The following is a 20,773-nucleotide window of genomic DNA, read 5'->3' on the forward strand; positions in this document are numbered from 1 at the left end:
CATTCAGGGTTGAGCAAGGCAAAATCTGTCAAAATTGCCTTATGAGACGTAAATATTGTATTCATTGAGCTGATAGCTGATATCACGATGATATACGGATTCCCTATTTCCCTCTAATTCATCTATGCAATTTTCCCCTGGCATCTTTTTCTTTCTGCGTATTCGTCGCTCGACAAAATTTTCCTCTTCTAAGTCATGGCGAAAATAATAACTTTTTGCGTCTTCTACAACACCAGCGAATTCATTTCGAAATGAACTGAGTTGAATTTTAACTGTCGGAAATGGTAGTTTATAAAATAACTGAGACCAGAGCGTTAATTTCCTTTACAAATTTCAGCAATGCGATAATTCCGATAAATACTCTAATGAAAATAAGTAAGAAGGGTTGAGCATGCCCTATTTTACGACAGGTTTAAAAAAATATGCGACCTTCTGGACAGGATCGATGAAAACCTTACATTTTGTCTAATATTTCAAATTTTCCGACAAACGTTGGATTTTCCGACAATCCGACAAATTTTTTGCCAGGGGGGGCGGCTGCCCCCCTGCCCCCCCAGCCACTGCGCCCCTGTCCCTCCCCCAATGAAATGCTCATCTTTTTCAAATCTTTCTCAAAAACCTTCATGCAGTGTTACAAACTAAGACAAAATCATCAAACAAAATTTAGCTTATCGGGAGTTAGAAGTGAGTCAACTTCTGAGCCCCTGTGTGCCTGCATGATAGATGATAGATGATGCGTTTTGAGCTAGTCATGGGGAATTGAGATAGTCATGCCCCTACTGCCTCTGAGATAGACCACGTGATAGAAGAAGGGGACTACCCAGCGCGCTCCTTTCAACCAGCGATCATTATGTTGAGTCACCGCTAGGCTTCCCGTTCCTTCTCTGAAACAAGAAAGAGCGATTTCCCGGAAACCAGGAAATAATTCGGCAAAAAGATTATACATATAATGCAACGCCAGCAACGAAGACTATCAGTTTAAAACCGTAAGTAAGCCTCCAAGAACCTCGGGACAACTACTGCGTGAGCTAATACTTACCTTTTTAAAAAAATTTATTATGCTGTTTTGTTAACTGCTATTCCAATTACCACAGTAAACGGTTAACATTTTTGTTTCTTTTTGAAAACTAACCCGTTTGATTTTTAGGCTCGAAGTTCAGACTTCAAAGCAATCACGTTCAACTCTTTTTTATAAGAATACTATAATTTTTTTCAGCCTTGAATTTGTTCTTAGAGTATTCTTATTTTTCCAAACCTGATACGGTTTCAGGGAAACATTGCCTGGTCTTGAATAAAAACCACGCTTTTGGAAAAACTAGATTTGCTAGTTCTGCGATTCCTATTTATGAACATCGCAAAACTGGCAACAACTAGAAAATGAGACAAATATGCGAGCTGAGGCTGAGCAATATTCTTATAAAAATCTTGAAAATTGGACGATTCTGGGCCAACATTTAGTTATAAGCAGTATTTTTTACAAAACTAATGTATTTCACTCGATTTCCAAAAATGATTTACTCTTCGTTTAGTTCTCTTATGAACCTTATTCGTTATGAAAGTATAATTACACAACCTCATGGTGCCTTTTCCCTATCATTATGTTTGTATACGATTTTGTAGTTCAACCTACAATTGGAGAGAAGAAATATAAATCTTTGATTGCTAGATTTAGTTTTCTTCGCTGGTATGATTTTTGTTCATCAAGGAATAAGAATTCTGTCAATACATCAGTACAGAGAAATATGTTAAAGCACGTTTTGAAAACTGATCTCAAGGAAATTATTTGACTTGTGGTGTGAATTGATCTCCTTTTGTCTCTTTAGATGAAAAAAGTTCTTAGGCACTGGCAGGTGCTGTTTTCTGCACTGATAGCAATTCTGTCTGGAACTATGGCTGCTAAAAAAGGTATGTTTCTTATTAATGTTTTAATCACAGGGAATAGCTAAAATAAGGCTTTTACTATCTAGGAAGATGCTATAATAGCTACAAGCTTCAAGGATTAACCAGCATGTAGACAGGATTTTTCCTCAGGGTCATCTCCTCAGAAAAACATAGGCAAATTTTGCAGAGAGTGTTCAACCTCTTTATAATTCTATAAATAACTTAGTTAGTCCAAAGAATTTAGACTCCTGACTGATTCCATCAAGAGGGACTGACTAAAATTATAGCTGAAAATAGAGTCAAGATTACTATAAACCATTCTCTTATGGAGAGATAAATTTGAAATGTATTTTGCTTTCATGTAGCCAATGATGATTTGAGTGTCTTCTCCCTACTCATATTGCATCATGTCTAAAACAGTTGACTGACTGGTATGTGCTTTTCTGTAATTTCCAACTCCACTCATATTGCATCTTGTGACCATCAACTACCTAGAACTAACAAAGCTACATTTTTGGAACATTTGATTGACTAGTGTGTGCTTTCCTCTCATTTCCAACAGCAGCTCACAGAATGGGGGATGCCCTCTGCAAGTCTTGCTAATTGTTTCACCGCTCTTTACCTCTTGTTACCACTAGATCTTGAAGTTCCTTACTTTTTTGACCTCTTTTGATCAAGATAAAGTGCTAAAAGGTCCTTATTTCGAGGCTTGCACATTTGGTACCATAAAATTGCACAAAACACATTTCAATTCTGTGTATGTGTTGCTAGATCTTCAACTGTAGCTAGAAAACAAGGTGAAAACAAAGAAAAGACTAGCATTATTATTTATATATGAAAAAGTTTCAATTCAATCAAGAAGGTCAATACCTATTTCATTTATATCTTCTTGTTTAATGTAATATTAACTTTCATATTTGTATATTTTGTATGCTTTTTTCAAAATTTGTTGGGATTTCATTTCATTTTTCTTCTGTTGCTTCGTAAAGTGCACCATGTTACATGAATAGTGATACCAGCTTTAATTTTGAAGCACTTATTGCATATTTCACAATTTCAAAAGCTAACTTTATCATCCTCAACAAACGAGTGACTTGCAACTTTATGTAAATCATTTCGATGATGTACCTTTTTGAAAAACCAAAATTGAACAATGTTGAATTTCCAACTCCTCAACAACAGTACACAGGAAATGACTGACACTTGTGCAATTTGGAAGCTGGTGAAATTTGCTTATGAAGTGTTTCATTGAACAATCTTGCTGTGAAAATGTATTGGAAGCATTCCCTCAAAGCCCTTTGCTTTTACTGAAGTGACTGAGGGGCAATAGACAGCAAAGCCAGAAATCACAGCTCCAAAAGCCAGAAATCACAACTCCATAAGCCAGAAATCACAGCTCACACAATGAGACACACATGAACTCATAACACACAATTTATTTGGATGTTTAACTTCAAATGAATGTAACTGGCTTCCTAATTCTAGATTGTCTGCCGTCAAAAAAATATTCAAAATTGAAAAATTTCCTTAGGAATTTGGTCTTTACTACTAATAGCTCTTTAATTTTAATCCTTTTAAGAAACATGAATTGTAATCCTAACTACATCATAAGATTTTTTTAACCAATCAAATTTTTCAATTACTGATCCGTGAGAAAAAGGCAGGAATTTTCTGTCTCTGTAATTCTATAAGACTTCATCTTTCTTGTCCTACCCATCTTTGATTGTTCATACATAATTAGTGACAGATAAGTGTAATTATTTTGTTGCAATTTATGCTTTTGCAACGCAATAGAAAAGTAAATAGAACAATCAATGTACATATCCAAGGGTTTTGTTGATTTATTCCTGGCAATACTAATGGCTTTTCCCTCTTGTAGCTATTTTCAAGTTCCAATTTTGGTGGCTTCTATAGCAATTAAATTGACTGCTGTAAAGACGGTTTCAAACCAATATGCAGTGCCTTTCTTTGCCTATCAATGTATCAAAACACTACACTGAGAACAAGCTGAATTCAAAGAGATCAAAGAGTGTTGTAGATGTTTGGAATTGTGTTTATCTTCAACCATAATTCAATATCATGTGATTGATATATTCCCATCTTTATTCAACAGATCAAAACCAGTCCAATATGTTACTGGAAGATATCAAGTCACAGCTCTCTGTTGACAAAGTCATGAAACTGGGCAGTCATTTTGAAAATATGGTCAGAGGTGAGCATGGTGTGTCTTATGTTCAAACAGAAGATGATGTCTACTACCCAAAACTGGTGGAGTTGTTTATTTCAAAAGTAGTTGGCTCAGCTAGCACTAGCCACTTCAAAGTCACTGGCAGTGCATCTCAGATGCTTAAATGTGTTTCAGAAAGCAACCAGGGAGATGCAGACATTTTGTTACTGTCTTCTTTCCCAAAGATGACAAAAGAGTTCCAACAAGATGCCTTGTTGCCATGTGAAGAGCCTGGTTTTTACCGAATCAAGCAACTTAAAATGAGGATGTATCCTTTTGTGAATAGGGAAGGTGCTAAGTACCTGAATGCAAATAGCCTTAGAAGTTTTGAATCAATTTGGTTTCATAAAACTCTTCAACTACCTCTTTCTGTTGTGGAATCATTTGACCATGAGTTTAAAAGGGCAGCTAGAGATAAGGTAGCAAGTGTTTTGTCATGGAAATCTTCAACAGATTTTAAGCTTGATCCTTTGAAAGCTGACCTTATCGACAAGGATATTCAATACTTTTATGTGCTAAGCAACAGCTACAAGAAACATATAATACCTATTTTGGATGAGAGGTCAAAGAGGCATGCAGAAAAAGTTATTGATGTCTTTATGCATATTGCAAAGACATCCTCTAATTTTGGCACATTAAGAGCAAAAAATGGCTATGAAACTCTTTTGCAGCTTGGCCCTGAATTTGACAATGGTTTAATCCCTGCTGCTTTAGGATATTACCGCGAGAATGAAAGATTACCTAAAATATTTAATGATGCAAAAGAAGAAAACATTTTCATAGAAATATCTAAATATTTTCAGATGATTGTATCAGAAGATGTGATAAGTGAAGATGATCACCTGTTTTCCATGCATCAAGAAATGAAAGGGTCTTTTGACCTGGTTCCAGCTATATCATGTGAAGGATTTCCGTCAATTGCTAACAATTGGGGCCTCCGTGTTAAAGAACAATCTTGGCCACCACAAGAAGTTACTTCCAAAATTCTTAAAGCAGGATTTCATCTGGTTCCAAAGCCCTCAAAAAGTGAGAATAGTGACCCATCAACAATGTTTCGCTTATCTTTCAATATGGCTGAAACATTGCTTGCAGAGACCTTGACCGTGTTTCAAAGAGAGTGCTACAGAGTTTTCAAAATGTATTTCTACGAGAAACTTAGGCGTGAGCCAAAAATTATAACAACCTACCACCTAAAGACAGTCTTTTATTGGCTTTTAGAAGAAACAGATGCAAACTTGTGGAAACCTGAAAATAGGGCACATTGCTGCTTGTTGCTGCTGCAGTCTCTAAAGGCTTCATTGTCGAAGATGGAACTGAAACATTATTTCATACCTGAAAACAACTTGTTTAAGCATTTGAAGAAGCAAGATGTACAAGAGATGTTGGATGAGCTTGAAAAAATTATAGCAGACCCAATAGCAGCAAGTGGCCAAACAATTGAAGATATTAAAGAGTTCTATGCTAAGAAGCAAGGCATTGAGCAGGAAGATGAAAATGCAAACAAGCTTGACCAGTTTTCCACAAAATCTGCATTGCTCTTCAAGAAAGCACTTAATGAGGTCACACATCAAAAAGTGCAAGATTCATTACAATGGACGGATGAATTCATGAAACATATTTCAAGATTCTTCAGTGAAAAATCAAAGGAAAATATCATAAGGTTCCTTTTTGACTTAACGTATGCCAGAAACTGTATGGCAAAGTACCACAAGAATTATTTAAGGTATGCGCCATTGCCATCACCTATTGCCATGTTTGTACAGGTGTTTCTTCCTGTACTGGATGAAATAACAAAGAAAGTATTACTTCCTCAGGTGCCAAAAGAAATTGATTTTAAAAAGAAGTTTGTCAAAATTGAGAATGCTCTTCAGATAGCTAGCTTCCTGAGCTATGAGGACCTTTTGAACTTTGCTATGCTAAGGAGCACCACAACTATGGGCCTGGATAATACTGTTGACATGATATCAAATGCAATGAAACATTTGACAGGACTTCATATTGAACTTTAATACAAATCTACAAATTGATACTTATATTATGTTTACACTATAAATTTCAGTAGTTTAACTTGTTTGTGAATGCTGCCTCTAGTTTAAGCAAAGGGGTAGTCCTGCAATAGCATTGCCATTTTGGTCAGGTAAAATGTAAAATATTGTATCAAATTTGGTTTCCAGATGATGATTAACTTTGAACTATTAAAGACTTTTATAAAGTTTATTAACTTCTGCTTAATTCCTGAATTTCCCAGCGTCTTAGCATGGGTTGGTCCTATTATATACCACCTTCACAAAAGTTATATCACAGACAATTGGCAAATTTAAATATTTTTTGATATAAATAAAATGACTCATATTTGATAGATGAAACAAGCGACTGGCTTTATCAGCAACTATCCTTGCTGTCAATAACTTCTTCTATCTGGCAGGAAAGAACCTCACATTGCCCTTAATTTTATTGTAGTGAACAGTAAGATTTAGAAAAATGCTTCTTTTGCAAACCAACAGTCTATCTAGAATTAACATAAAATCCATGAATTTTCTGTGGCCAGGTCAAAAACGTGGAAAACGCAGAACACGCGGAACACACAGAAAAGTGAAATTTTGCTTTAAGCTTCTGGAATGGAAATACATAAACAAAGCAACAGAGCTCTCTCAAGAATTGAGATATAAGACCTTATTTTTACGGGAACTGCCGCTTTTTTCGCATTTTCGATTTTGAGCGAGGGTGAAAATGCGGAAAACGCAGAAACCTTGAATAACCAATTATATTTACTAATTGATGACAAGAGAGGTATATAATGAGTTTAACACAGAGTTGGTGGCTGCAAGAGCGACTAACGCCATTCAAACCTGTTTTATGAATACAACACAGTTTGTCCAAAACATCTCTCTAACATTGGCACAAATCTTCCACCATTTTCACCGGCTAGACCAGTAAGGTAATGATGAAATGTCCCCGATTTGTTTTCTTATCAAGCACAGACAAGATTTCGTAGGAAAACCCTTTGGGAAATCCGCTAGGACTGATTTCCGCCTTTTCTGTGGTTTCGATTTTGAACGAAGGTGAAAATTGAAAACGCGGAAACCTTTAATAGCCAATTATATTTGCTAATTTGATGACAAGAGAGGTATATTATGAGTTATTAAGCCTTTGATAAAGTTTAACACAGATTTTGTGGCTGCAAGAGCAACTAACACCATTCAAACCTGTTTTATGAATACAACAAAGTTTGTCTTAAAGATCTCTTACGTTGGCACAAATCTTCCACCATTTTCTTTATCTTTATCATGTTAAAGTTGGCCTGCAGGTTGGAGGTTGAGAATGGCTGTGCTATAGCAAGCAAAAAAATCGTATAAACAAAGAACTGGTTTTTAATTACTCTTCTCGCTCAAGACTGATTGTTTGTTTGCACAGATATGAGAGAAACCAATAACAATAAAATTTGATGTCACTTAAAGTCTTTTCATTACCTAAACATTACCTAATATTATAACTTTACAGTGAAAGGTCTTTTTAAAAACTCTTTCTATGATTTGCAAAAGTCAAGAAAAGCTTTTCAGATTTACCAGGTATTCATAAAGTATGTATTACAGCTTAACCCATCCCACCCAGTGTATGCATTTAATTATTGAAGCACTTTAAAAAAGATAAAACATATAGATGTGGTAGAATATCTCCATCTCTCATCAACAGCCATACAAATCGAGGATCTGTAAAAATTTCTCAAGTGCATGTTGTAAAAAATTATGATTTGGTTTCGACGGTTCTAAGTTGCCATATAAAAACCTAAATATGGACTGTATAAAACTCTATATGGTACTGAGACCATATGAATTAAAATCATCCTCTAAACCACGAAAATGAATTGGAGCAAAAACCTTGTGAAGATATAATGCCCAAGCCTTTCATCAGATATTAACTGTAGAACAATAATGATTGGTAACATTAACTGCTAATTTGGGGGAAAATTTCAGAGATTCTATTCAAAACAAAACAGCTCATTTAGCAATTTCTAACTGTTTTTTAGATCTATCAGATGTATTATAATTTCATATGATCAATGAAACCACAAATGTATTGCATGCTTTTGGAGTTATCTAATGTGTATATGCCTTCTTTATTAAATGTATGATATTAAGTTTGTTTCACCATTTGCAAAGCTTGTCTTTAACAAATTTTTCTACCAAATTTACATTTATACTGTCTTTCTGATAAAAACTGCTAGAAAATTATCTCAAGAATTATTTTGAGGATTCCAACCAAAACTGTCCAAAGTACTGATTTGAAAGACTGTGTTTCTTCATCATCATCATCATTAAAAGTGCTGGTGAAATCAGTTTCAGAAGCTTCAACATGGCTTGACTCATATGACCCTTCAAAGTTCATAATTGCTGATAATTTGTATTTTGTTATTCCAGCATAAACATGACCAAAGACAGCTATATAAACTGGCCTTTTGTACAACTTTGGAACTGTCACTATATCAAGACCACAAGTGGTTGACTGCAAATCATATTCCAGATACGATGGTCTTTCTACATCTTTTGAAACATAGATGTCTGCATCACCAACTAAGCTTTCAAGAATAAGTGTAATTGTTCCTTTTTCATGCAATACAAAGTATGTATAATTTCCTGGACCAATTTTCCCAGTATGAGTTGAGATTATGTCTTCCCCAGATGTCAAATTCATCTTCATGCACATGGTGACAAGAAGGCATGACATGAAGTATAGTGGCAGTCGCATATTTGCTCTCATGTATACTTGATATATCACCATTCTAAGGTAAAAAGCCAAACCAAATTTTTAGTCTGCTTACATGATCAGCCAAGCAATTACATTAATACATATTGACAAGAAACCTCTTGATTTTTTTAAATGCTGATAACATGGTTATAACCAACAAAAAATCATTAGAAATCATGAACACCAGAAATTGTGGCCCATGGTGTATCCCATGTAAACCTCACTCCAAAGGTAAGCTGAGTAAAGGTGTGGTGTACACAGGGGTGGATCCAGAACAAACTTGAGGAGGGGCAGTTGGTAGTGGGGGCACTGAAAAATTTTCAAAAATTGAAGACAAGAGAACGCTGTATACAACAATTTCAGATCCATTTTCGGAATTAACAAGATAACTTTGAAGTAATCCTTGAAACAAATTAACCTATTGGTCTCAGAAACTTTTTCACCTTATTTCATTCTTCAAAAGGGGCGCACAATTTCCAAAAAAGGGTGCCATACTTGCTTCAACTCGTCGAGGGAGGGGCAACTGCCCCTAGTTGCCCCCTCTTAAAGCCGCCACTGGGTGTACACCAAGGTTCACATGCAATCACTACACTGACCCCACCACCCCAAAGTTCTAAGGCAATTTATTAATACATTGGCAGTGATGCAGCTCCACAGTAGTAGGGTCTATATACAATACATAAACAGTCAAAGAAAAAGCTTTGTGCTAAAAAACTGCACCATTTTACCAAAATAACTGTTTACTCTAAACGCCAACAGATGCTTATCTCACGCCAACGCCCCGCCAAATAACGTAACTCCACCCCGAAGACCTTCCGGATTTGCTACATGGAATACACCCGACCCGCACCCCGGATTGTGACCAATCATGTTTACCCTCTCTCTGTCTACACCAGTATTCTGTATTTCAAAGATCTAAACTGTGATAGACAAAGGCGAATTTTTTTCAAAAATATTGACTAAACAAAAATCCGTAGAAACGAACAAAAATCTGCTTTTACAGATTAAATTTACCTTGTTGGCAAAAAAAAGGTCATCTGCTGTAGCAGGCCTAAAAATCAGACCTACTGTATTTAGCCTATATAATCATTATTTTTCTATGCATTTCACATGCATACGAGTTAAATTTACTTTGTAAAATTCCACACCCTTTAACAACACCTTTAACGTACCTGGGCAACCCTCCATGTCACACTACACAGTATTCCACTGACTTAAATTCACAATGGCTTGCCTATTTCTTTGCTTGGCTTGCCTCTCTCGTTTCCCAACTTGCTGCAAGAAGAGGCCAACTAAAAACGAGACTCGACATTTACACGATCGAAACGATTGAATGGCGAAAGGGTGTGGTGCATACCAAATCATCGCTTATGTTCAATGAGTGTATCTTTCACATTTTTCTCAAAAGTCGTTATACGAAGACATCAAATAGACGTGAATATGCCTTCGAAGAAAAGAAAGAGTTTGAATGAATGGATAGGCCTAAAGTGGTACCAATATAAAGTTAATTCAGGCCTATACATGTTGGAGCCTTGGGAACGAAACTTTTTCAATATGATGCTGTTGTGTATCTTAATTATGTCCTTGTATACTGCATATATCTTCATGCCGTCCTACGTAGATTCTTCCATGAAGATATTTGCGAAATGAAAGATGAAGAGACACAACTTTGAGGAGATGTGGTGAATAAAGCCAAGCAACCAATAATGAGGAGAATGCCAAAGCAGAAACGACAAATCAAAACAGACAGTTTCTTTAATCAATTAAAAAAGATTTTTAAACCTGGGTGTTCAATTTAGTATACAGTATGTGTGACTGGGTATGATCTATTCATAATCCTTAACTTCCTAATAAGTAAATTTTTGCTTAACAAAAGGTTAGACTGTGGAAACTATCTTTCTTGCATGAACAGGTGCATTTTGAAAATTTGCCACCGCTCGCCTGAAGTCACACACATTTATAAATTTGTAGTGGTAAAATTGTCAAATGTTATCAGACAGGGACTTTGCATGGCCATGTGCAAAAGCACGCAGATGGAATATGTCTACAGATATTAGACAACTTGAATGTCAAACTAAACCAAACCCACTCATCCATGTAGAAACATTCGTGTAAAATCATGAAATCCTGAAGTCATTTCTAATATATTTTGTACATGTTAAGTTTTGTCTGGTAAAAATAGTTGCTTTCTTAAAGAATTTTGCTTATTTGTCTCCTTATTAGAACTAATTCTTTAAGTGAACTGATAGATAGTTTTTGATGATATAACGTGGTCAAGTAAGCTCCTCATTGTGCTTATGCTACCATTGTTAATTCTGGACCATGGAAATGAGGCCCAGGAAATTGGAAAGGAATATATAGAATCCTTGGTTATTTATATTACGTTTTGTATTTACATTTAGCATGAATTAAATTATGTACTAGATGTCACACAACAAGCCTGTAATTTGATTCTCTCCTTGTGAATATCTCAAGGTTTGTCGTGCAACATTGCATTACATGGTATCAGTTTACTGACCTGTGGCAGACATTACATATCATTTAATGTTCAGCATTGAAAATATATTTAAGTTATCTAGGTTACCTTGCAAGCTTTCTTTGAGCTCATTGTTGTTCTTCACACATAATGCATAATATTTATATTTAAAGCCATAATAGAGAAAAATTTAAGTCAGTTACTGGATATGTGACTTATTTTGCAAAAATACAAACAGTATCAAGGATGATATTTTACTTCTACTTTGTATTTACTGAAATCTATGAAGATTTGTTTATTTAAGAACATGTTATTCTGGTAGTTCTACTATATTCTAGATTTATATTCAAGCATTTTCACATAACTATAAGGACCAAATAATAAGCAAATAAAACTATAAGGAAAATTGGTTGACTGGTGCATGCTATTCTTTTAGCCAGATTTCTTCCAGTTTGGCCAAAAAGACTCATCATTGACACTCCAGTCCTTTGAAAATTCATTATCAGATGTCTCTAAGAGCACAAATCTAATAAATTTTGCAACATCTAAAGAAGAAAGGATTTTTCCATCTTGTTGTACTTTTTTAAAGTACTCCACATGTGGAAGGCCTTTTGTTGTGGCATGTTTTATATGCTCACATAAGCCCTCTGTATCTACAACTCCTGGATGAATATTTGCAATTTTGACATTTGTATCCTGGAGTTCCACTTGGAGCTGCTTATACAAGCGATAGAAGGCCATCTTGGTTACTCCATAGGTTGTCGTTCCAAGCTGAGGCCTGAATGCTACTCCAGTCCCTAGATGAATAATTCGTCCGTTAGCATTATTCAGTCTTTCGAAAAGACCCTTCGTAAGTGATAAAGGGGCTGTGACATTAACTTTCATTGCATACTCAAAATCTTCTTCTACAATTTCAAGAAGCTTTGCTGGTACTCCTACTGCAGCATTTTGTACCAGGTATTTTATATCATCATCTTTGGGTATGGCATCAAGTATCTGATGGCAACATTCATCTGAAGCTATATCAACTGGTAAAACTTTGATATTATGTGGTCGAGAAGATGAATTCCTGGTGCACTCTAATTGTTCGTATCTGCGTCCAATAGCAAGTACATTAACATCAAGCGATGACAATTCTTTTGTTAATGCTGATCCAATACCTGTGCCAGCTCCTGTAATAACTGCCCAGGCTTTCATTGTGGGTAGGAGTTGAGAGTTGGAACCCTTCTTCGTTTAATCACAGCTGTTGCATAACAAATTGTTAAATGTGTGTTTATAATGTTGAAAATGATTTCCATGTGAAATTGAGAACGAGGCCAGGAGACTACTTGCTGTACGAAGGAGACGTGGCAGCCAAGAACAGTTATCGTTGTTGGGGTTAAAATAGAAGTATCAAAAGTTCCAGATTATTTTAAACACGATGGGTCTCTGCAAGTGCCCAAAGAGAAAGGTTACAAACCAGTTTTGTTTCGAGCATAGAGTGAATGTCTGTGAATTCTGCCTTACTTCTGGCCACCCTACGGTAGGTTCTTTTGATTTTAGGCCCAAAATAATGATAATGTCATGACACCTACTACGATAGAATAAATGTCATCGACAAGTCACTCTTTGGCAGTTAAAGTAGTTCCTTGAAGTTTTTTACATTTGTTGGTAAAATAGGCCAGTCACTTGTAACAAAAAAATGCCACCTGAAATCAAAGTTAGTTTGTATTTTCAAGATATTGGCTGGAGTAAATCTGGCAGAGTCTCTGTCAGTATGTATGATTTATTTAGTTTGTGAGATATTCTGGCAGCTCTGTGTATTCCCAACAATATATCAACTATTAAATTTAGCTTGTTGTTTCAAAGAGTGGCAGTGTAGTAAAAAATCAAACTGGAATGTGGTCATTCCCCAGTTACAAATAAACAATGATGCTTTGGTTCTGTGGACCACGACCCCCGAACTTTTCATGAAAATATATTGTTGATAGTGAAACATTTTTTACTTTATGGCTCTCCCACTTTAAACCTCAAGCCAACATTATTAGGAATGAGCCAGTTGTTGGGGAGGGGCACCATCGTTGAAAAAATAAGTACACAGGCAATTGTTTGTTTATGCCTATCATAACAAAAACCACCCAACAAGCAAAAAGTTAATTGCAAAGAATGCAATGACGGGAGAAGTCGCTGTTACAAAAATAACCCAATTAGGGGAGCGATTCTCCCTACATGTTCTGTTTAGGAGAGCAATTCATAGCTCGTCTCAGGTTGCAAGGGGAGCGTGGAGGTGAGCCTGAGCTATCACTCACCTCAAACCGCCAGGCCTATATTTGATTTTCCAAATTGTAATAGCTTTAAGACTTTGTAGATCTTTGCAACTTTATATGAAGTAGAATTTATACCTGTGACCAATAGTGTGCTGGACAAACACACCAGAGATCTGTTATGATAACAATATAAATCACAGAGCTTGAAGCCGGTTATTCTGACATTTTCCCTAATCAAAGAAAGTTTCTTGATAGTAACTGTTGTTTCTTATGATAGCTTAAATTTTACAACTTGATTTAGAAATATTCACAGGGGACTCTGAGACTATTTAATATTGATTATGTAGTGAAATAAATGTTGATGTACTACATTTTTTATGAACAGTGCATTGTGAAGTCCTACCTACACTGGTTGCAAGACAGTGACTATAACCCTATTTGCACCCTTTGTGGTGAAATGCTTTCTACAGGGGAATGTATAAGACTTACATGTTATGGTAAGTCATGTAAAAATCTATGGCTTTTTTGGCAATTCAATTTTTTTAATCATTTTTTATAATTAATCATCCAAAAATAGACATTGCTATTTACACACATCAAAAAATGTTAGATTATCATAATAATTATCATGATTAAAAACTATATTATCTTCTTGAGAAATCAATGAATGAAACACAAACAGTGGTTTCTATGAGTTTGTGTAATTTCATAAATTCGATCAAATATAGTCATAAATTCAACCAATTGGCAAAATTTAAGAGGAATTGTTTCCCAAAATAAAAAAAGTTTATTGAATTTTTAGTAATTTACAAAAATGTGTTGGAAATGCATTTGAACAAAAGTTTTATATAGCATTTCTTGTGCATTCTTGGTAAAATGTTGTCATACCTTTTCTTCTATTTTTCTGTGTGAACATTATAAAAAAGAAAAGATGAGGTGAAGCAGTACAAGGATTGGGCCACAAAGATTCAAATTATGAGACTATAATTGCTGAATCTTTTTTAATCGATCCAACTTGTAAGGATAGAATTAAACCAACAACAGAAGTTCATATCTTGCCTACTTATGATGTCTGCCATATTTAAAGCAGCAACTGAAAGAGCATTGATTTCCTATACATATGCCAATTTTCAAGCCATTTGAATGCATTAACTCATTTATAATTGTGTTCAAAATGTGTTGCTGGAATTCTTAATGTTAGTGTTCTATGTTGACACACGCACTGGACATCAAATGACTGACACATTTTTAATTGCACTCTTTTCATATTTCTAACACATTCATTGATATTGTTATTACAAGTATTGGCAGAACGATAAGTAGAGTCACTTCTTTCAATTCCAGATGTTTTTCACTGGGATTGCATTAACAGGCAAGCCTTGAAAGCTTCTGAGGATTCAAAGTCACCTGAAATTACTTGCTCAGTTTGTAAGGTACCCAGCAGCTCACTATTACCTTTATCAACACAATATTCTGTTTAAATTTATTCATCTACATCTTCAAAACAAAAAGATTTCGATTAGATCTCTAGCATTTCAAGAATTTAACCTTTATGTAACAAAGGAAAAAAATTAATACAGGAGTTAGTAGTGGCCACTAAAGTATGTGATATATATATAAAGCCTAATTATACCAGTTTTCATATGGTATGTCTGTGCTTTTGATCAGCACTTTTGCAAAATTTACTAGGCAATCTACATACATAAGAAAGTAGGATAATTATTTGTGTTTTATTCTGTCAATCAGTGTTTACTGGAATTTTGTTGCATTTCAGGCTAATCTAATTCCATCTGAGAAACTTGTTTCGCCAGTTGCTGATGCTGTCAGAAAAAAGCTGGCAACAGTTGCTTGGGGCAGAAAAAAGCTAGGCTTACCAACGATGGTAAGTGAAAGCTTTGTAATATCTCTCATTGCGTTCAATGATATAGAGTATTCAATGTCAAGACTAACCCGATAATTCTCTTTTTGGTTTTTAGAAATTTTTTCTCACCGGTCTGGGAATGTAATTTCCCCACCATTGCCTTTTTTTACTTTTGCACCATCATTCCAACTCAAAGCCCATTATTGTTTCAGAAAATTTTAAGAATGTCTCTAAAGCTTTATTGTGCTTCAGAGTTATAGCAAACTAAAACTGCTCCAACCTAAATCTCTTTTTTTGAAGTGCCATAACAAGTTTAATATTGAAGCAAAAATTTGATAATTGATGCATGAAAGCATTAAAAGTGCATTAACAACTCATTTATAGGTTTTTCCTTGTAAGGTTTTCAAAATAAGTCATTTTGTTATCATTGTCACTTCTAGCCAAAGTTATATTACTGTCCAATTTAGGTTGCAACTAAAAAGCATTCAATTCTACACGACACTTCTTTCAATAAATTGGGACCTCCAGGGGACATAGAAGATCATCCCACTCAGACAATGCCCCAGTTAAGCTAATCTCCTGTTAAGTAGTGGGCAAATAAAGAAAAACATGAAAGCATGTCTCATTTTGCGATAGATTTACAAATTATTTGATGGATGGATAGAATGAGACACCCAATGTTCAATTGCTAGAAACCTTAATGGAACTAATTTTTGCCAATGTATTTTTTGCATTTGAATATGACTTTTTTTATGGATAAGCTAAAGTTAAATACTTCACGTTAATTCAGTGATGCAAGACATTCATCGAAGTGATATGAAAATCAATTCCGAATTTCACACATAAACAAACTTTTAAGCTCAGATGAAACTGAAAATTGGTACCAGATAGTGAAAATCCTGGATCTCACTTAAGCGAAGTTGTTCTACGAAATTTGATAAGAAAGTTTAACTATATAGCTGTTCTTCATTTTGTTTTCAAGGCTCCAGCCAAGCCTACTCCAAAGTTTACACAAGGTATGAATATCCTTTCATTTTGGACCATTGTTTCTGTCTGATCAACTGCTGTTAAATCCTTTTGTTGAGGACCCAAAGTTTTTTCTGGCTCCAAAGATCCAGATTTTAGTTTTAATTTAAAGAGATTTCAAAACCCCCTAATGAATTGACGGCCTTGCTTGCATAATAATTTTAAAATTTTTTCACTTTGTGTTTTTGTTCACTCTGGATTCTGTGCAAATTTTGTTGTTTCCTCTGCAGCGCCTTTTGCCTAATGCTCATGGAAACACATTTTTCACTTATTTTCTCTAGTTCTGATAAGTGCATCCTAATATCCTATGTGCCAGTATGAAAAATTAAGGGCAAGAGGCAGTGGTGGTGCCAGCTATTAAAGAGTGGGAGGGTAATGGGCGTGGCCAGTGAGATCACGCCCCCTCTGCCTTGTTTCAATACTCTGTAACAGGTTAACTTTCCTTAGGAAATTTGATCTACCCATACCCAGTGCGTTTTAATCTGTAATTAACCCCCCTCCCCCTATACCACCCCTTGGCTTCACCACTGCCGAGAGGCTTATCCAATAAATAGTTATAGAGGTGCTTACCGATTTTGTTAAATTTCCTGGACATTGATGTGGCTAAGTGTTAAAAAAGCTTTAAGTGTTATGTAATCTGTTTGCTATGTTCTTTTATAACTCAGATTTAGCCAAGGAAGAAGTGCCAAGTCCTTCAAATTTATCCAGAAAAGAAGAAGTGACTGTAAACCATAGTTCAAAAGAGCATGTAGATGGCTCTTCTTCTGCGGTTGTTGCAAATTTATCCAGTATTGACGATTCAATGGAGCAATCCCATGTGCATGAAATGCCACAAGCATCCGCGATATCGCAAAATACCTATGTGCGCGAAATGTTTCAAAATGAAGGTATGTCCTTGTTATCTCAGACCCAAAGGAATTTTAGACCAAGGTCATGAGTTCTGATGTGGTTCAATTAATTTTTTGCAAATCCAGATTCACATTTCCCTCGTATAGTTAAATTGTTATTTTAAGAATTGACAGTAAGTCACATTTACAACAACATTTTGAAGGATATTTGATAAAGGATATTTGGAAGGAACAGTCTCTGGGAAAATCATGGATTTCATGAAAGTAAACGATCGTGCAGACGACGGAGTGTTTATCAATTGTAATATTATTGACATATCAAGTTAAAGTTTCAACAAAGTTTTTTTTATTAATGTATGATAGTCTGTACCATGTCCTAGTTCTGTTCGTATGGTCTAATAATCAAGCTTTTCTTGCAAACGTTACTCTGGGTGTGAAGTGAAATGTCCTATAAATCACACCGAAAATCTTCAAATTCAAAGCTATGCGACAGCTCCAATGATTTCAAAGGATTCTTCATTAGCGTTCTTGACGTATAAGCGACTTCTTTCTTAGCATCAGCTGCATCGAGAAGAGTCCCGGAGGCGAAGAAAGAAGAAAAGATTGAACTGTCATTTGATCACGACGATGATAAATACCGGCGCAAAGGAATCCGACATTGGCTTTCGAGACTTTTTCGGTAAGTTTTTGTTTGTTTATAAATTTACAAATCCCTCTTTACGTAGCTGCGTTCGAACCCTGTTGGTGTTGTTTTTCTATAGTCGCAAACATTATAGTTGGTCAAAACTAAACGATTGAGTTACTAATTTTCGAAATTATGTTATTATGTTGGTTAGTGTTTTGTCAGTGTTGTTTTCGGCAAAATTGTTGATAGCAAAGTTTTGGACAAAGAATTCTATTGCTCGGGGATATCGTAACCAGATTACAACAGGGGCACGTGCCCCCTCCCCTAAATATGGGAATGATGCTTCTTTCTTAAAAAGGAACTTCGTTACCACTGTTGAACAAATGCCCCTTCTTCTGGGACAAAGTACCCCCTCCTACCTCTGCCTCTTCAGATTTGAAATGCGCCCGACCATCATTGATCAATTTTGACCTTTTAAAATGTACGAGCTGAACTTTGTATAATTTGTCTTCCAATCATTGTACATTTCTAAAAGTTACTGTTTAGATTGTTTGGTAGCATTAGGAAGGATATGTTTTTGTTTTTAATGCATAATGTGCATTGGTATATTTTTTAGAATTTTTTGTCTTCATTTTGTTTAGGTTGCGGAGTAATGTTCGATACGCAGCAGATGACCCTAACATCACGTTCAAAAGAGTTTCAGTGATCATGCTGCTTGTAGTTCTCGGCTTCATGACTGTTATCCTTTTACTGACACGAGCTGGACGTACTTTTGCTGATCATGATAAGCATCTTGATCCAAAGTTCAATCCCAATATTCGAATATCTGATGGTAGGACTTGAAGAATAATTTTGGGTGAATAATTCCGCCACTCAGGTTGCCTAGAAACGAAATTGATAGCCGCCCAGAGAGTCATTTGAGCGACTGCACTCCAACGATATTACAGAAAGCTTGAATGAAAATTCTTACCCAGTGCTGGAGAGCAGGTTACCCAGTTCTGGAGAGCAGATATTCGCTGTTAAGGCAGCGGTTTAGATCTCAGCGGTGAGTTGCCGGTCAGTCATCAATTGTATGAAACCTATTAATTTTATATAATCTGTCAGATAAATTTCGCTTAAACGATCGCGCTTGAATCTTAGTTTACGCGTTGGAGTTCGCTGAAAGTATCAGAATCTTGGTACAAGGAAAACCATACAAATTCGAAGCATGCTTACGGTATCGAAGCTGTAACGGTGGGATGTGAGCAGCAGAGTAATGTCAGAAATGAGTGAACGTCTGCAAGTATTTTGTAAGGGAGCAGTGTTAGAGTAAGCGATAGGAAGGTATTGTGCACAGTCTAGCTCTATAGGGAAGGGTCACGATTCGTTTGTGCTCGGCTCATACATACTTCTAGCCTCGCATGCATTTAGATATTAGGCATTTCAGAGCGTTTATTACGGAGTCAAATACATTTGAATTTATGGACATCAGTATATATGTAGCTCGGTGTTGTTATGCAAACTGAATGGAATTGGAAACCGTTTTTAGAGTACATTGATTTATCCCCCTTTATTCTCTTTAGTTGCTTACTTTCATCTAACTGGTATTCGCAAGTACTGCAAATTATGTCACAACAATGTTTATGTTTTATTTATTATGTCAATCAAACTGCAGCCCTTTCTTGAATAAGTGTAATTGAACCATGATTATATGTTATTTCATCATTCATATCATTAGAAGCCAAAGACAATCTTGTGGTTTTACACGCTTTCTGGTCTTGCCTATGCTCGAAAGCTATGTATCGTTTCAGGAGTTTTTAGAATTTTCAAAGTTATATTTATGACGAAATTTATGATTTTCTTTTCAATAACCTTTTGAACGCGTGGCTTTCTCATTATTGAGGCATAAAAATCATTATATGTTGTGACACTGGAATGATAATTTTTTTATATTGAATCCGATTTGGAATAAATGGAATATCTGACTAAAGCGCATTTATGTATTACTTAACATACAAGCTACAATGAGATCAATGACTGTTTGTAATAGAAAAAACAATTCATGAAGTCTTGATACCCCTAAAACAGCACGCGTAATACCTCGCATTAGAAAGACGCTCCTTCGAGATACGTGGATAAAGATTTCTCAGTAGCCTGTCGTAATTAACAAATAAGGCGATTCTTGAACATTGAATCTTTCGAAAACCCTTTCATTTATCTGTATAACCTTAGCTTTAAATATAAAGGATATTTTGATATGTCGTTATTTGTTCAACGAACCCTGTCTACATTCCTTAGTTTAATAAATCGATGGGTTCCATAAGAAAAAGCTCTATGCCCTATTGTTGAAGTTGTACACTGCAAGCGAAGCAGTTTGGTACACAAAGTCTGTGTTGTCAGTTCTTGGATAGTTAGAAAATTTTTAGTAATTTATCTTTCTTGGTATTTGAATTTGTTTAAAGAAATTATTAAATGAAGTTAGTTAAATTATGGCAAAAGCAAAACATAACCTACTTCTTATTCTTGTAGCCTCTTGATTTCTCAGTGTTCCACCATAACTGTCACGGCACAATAAAATCTCCTACGGAGAATGGTCATATGGGTAACTTCACAGTAAAAAGAAATGGAAATTGAAAGGAAATGAAATTTGCACAGAGACTCGACTAAACAAAATCAATTTGAAAAAATTCAAACCTATATCTATCTAAAAGGCGATGTGCCAGTCTGAGACAAAAGTTGGGTCGTAAGAACAGTTTGTTATATGAAATATGAGGTGCATAATTTTATGCCATGTTTTATGTTTTAATAACAACAATAAAGTTGAGATACTTACAAAAAGTAAACTAGAATTTTGCAAA

The 20,773-nt window shown here is 35.4% G+C and overlaps 3 protein-coding genes across 4 annotated transcripts; 2 read left to right on the top strand and 1 right to left on the bottom strand.

Annotated features, from left to right (window-relative positions):
- The first annotated feature begins 642 nt into the window (after window positions 1-642).
- Window positions 643-8,824, top strand: LOC135691176 (uncharacterized). Of its 2 annotated transcripts, none has more exons than XM_065208977.2 (3): window positions 643-1,023; window positions 1,824-1,905; window positions 3,995-8,824. In XM_065208977.2, the coding sequence occupies exons 2-3, from the start codon at window positions 1,824-1,826 to the stop codon at window positions 6,115-6,117; spliced, it is 2,205 nt and encodes a 734-aa protein (XP_065065049.2). In that variant the 5' UTR covers window positions 643-1,023; the 3' UTR covers window positions 6,118-8,824. The 2 variants fall into 2 exon arrangements, with proteins under 2 accessions (XP_065065049.2, XP_065065041.2); XM_065208969.2 differs by having other exon boundaries at window positions 643-986.
- On the bottom strand, window positions 8,191-11,671 carry LOC135691267 (UPF0669 protein v1g209471). The gene is made up of 2 exons (XM_065209083.2): window positions 10,027-11,671; window positions 8,191-8,888 (listed from the first exon to the last, which is right to left on the bottom strand). Exon 2 carries the CDS (start codon window positions 8,885-8,887, stop codon window positions 8,330-8,332), a length of 558 nt encoding a protein of 185 aa, XP_065065155.1. The 5' UTR covers window position 8,888; window positions 10,027-11,671; the 3' UTR covers window positions 8,191-8,329.
- Window positions 11,672-12,598: 927 nt separating this feature from the next.
- On the top strand, window positions 12,599-20,424 carry LOC135691227 (zinc finger protein-like 1 homolog). Its single transcript, XM_065209037.2, has 8 exons — window positions 12,599-12,852; window positions 13,962-14,073; window positions 14,921-15,009; window positions 15,351-15,458; window positions 16,420-16,453; window positions 17,129-17,350; window positions 17,867-17,990; window positions 18,578-20,424. The coding sequence occupies exons 1-8, from the start codon at window positions 12,751-12,753 to the stop codon at window positions 18,777-18,779; spliced, it is 993 nt and encodes a 330-aa protein (XP_065065109.1). The 5' UTR covers window positions 12,599-12,750; the 3' UTR covers window positions 18,780-20,424.
- Window positions 20,425-20,773: the final 349 nt, after the last annotated feature.

This window comes from Rhopilema esculentum, chromosome 10 (assembly GCF_057945365.1).
Source record: "Rhopilema esculentum isolate cy_ngs chromosome 10, ASM5794536v1, whole genome shotgun sequence".
Classification (NCBI taxonomy): domain Eukaryota; kingdom Metazoa; phylum Cnidaria; class Scyphozoa; order Rhizostomeae; family Rhizostomatidae; genus Rhopilema; species Rhopilema esculentum.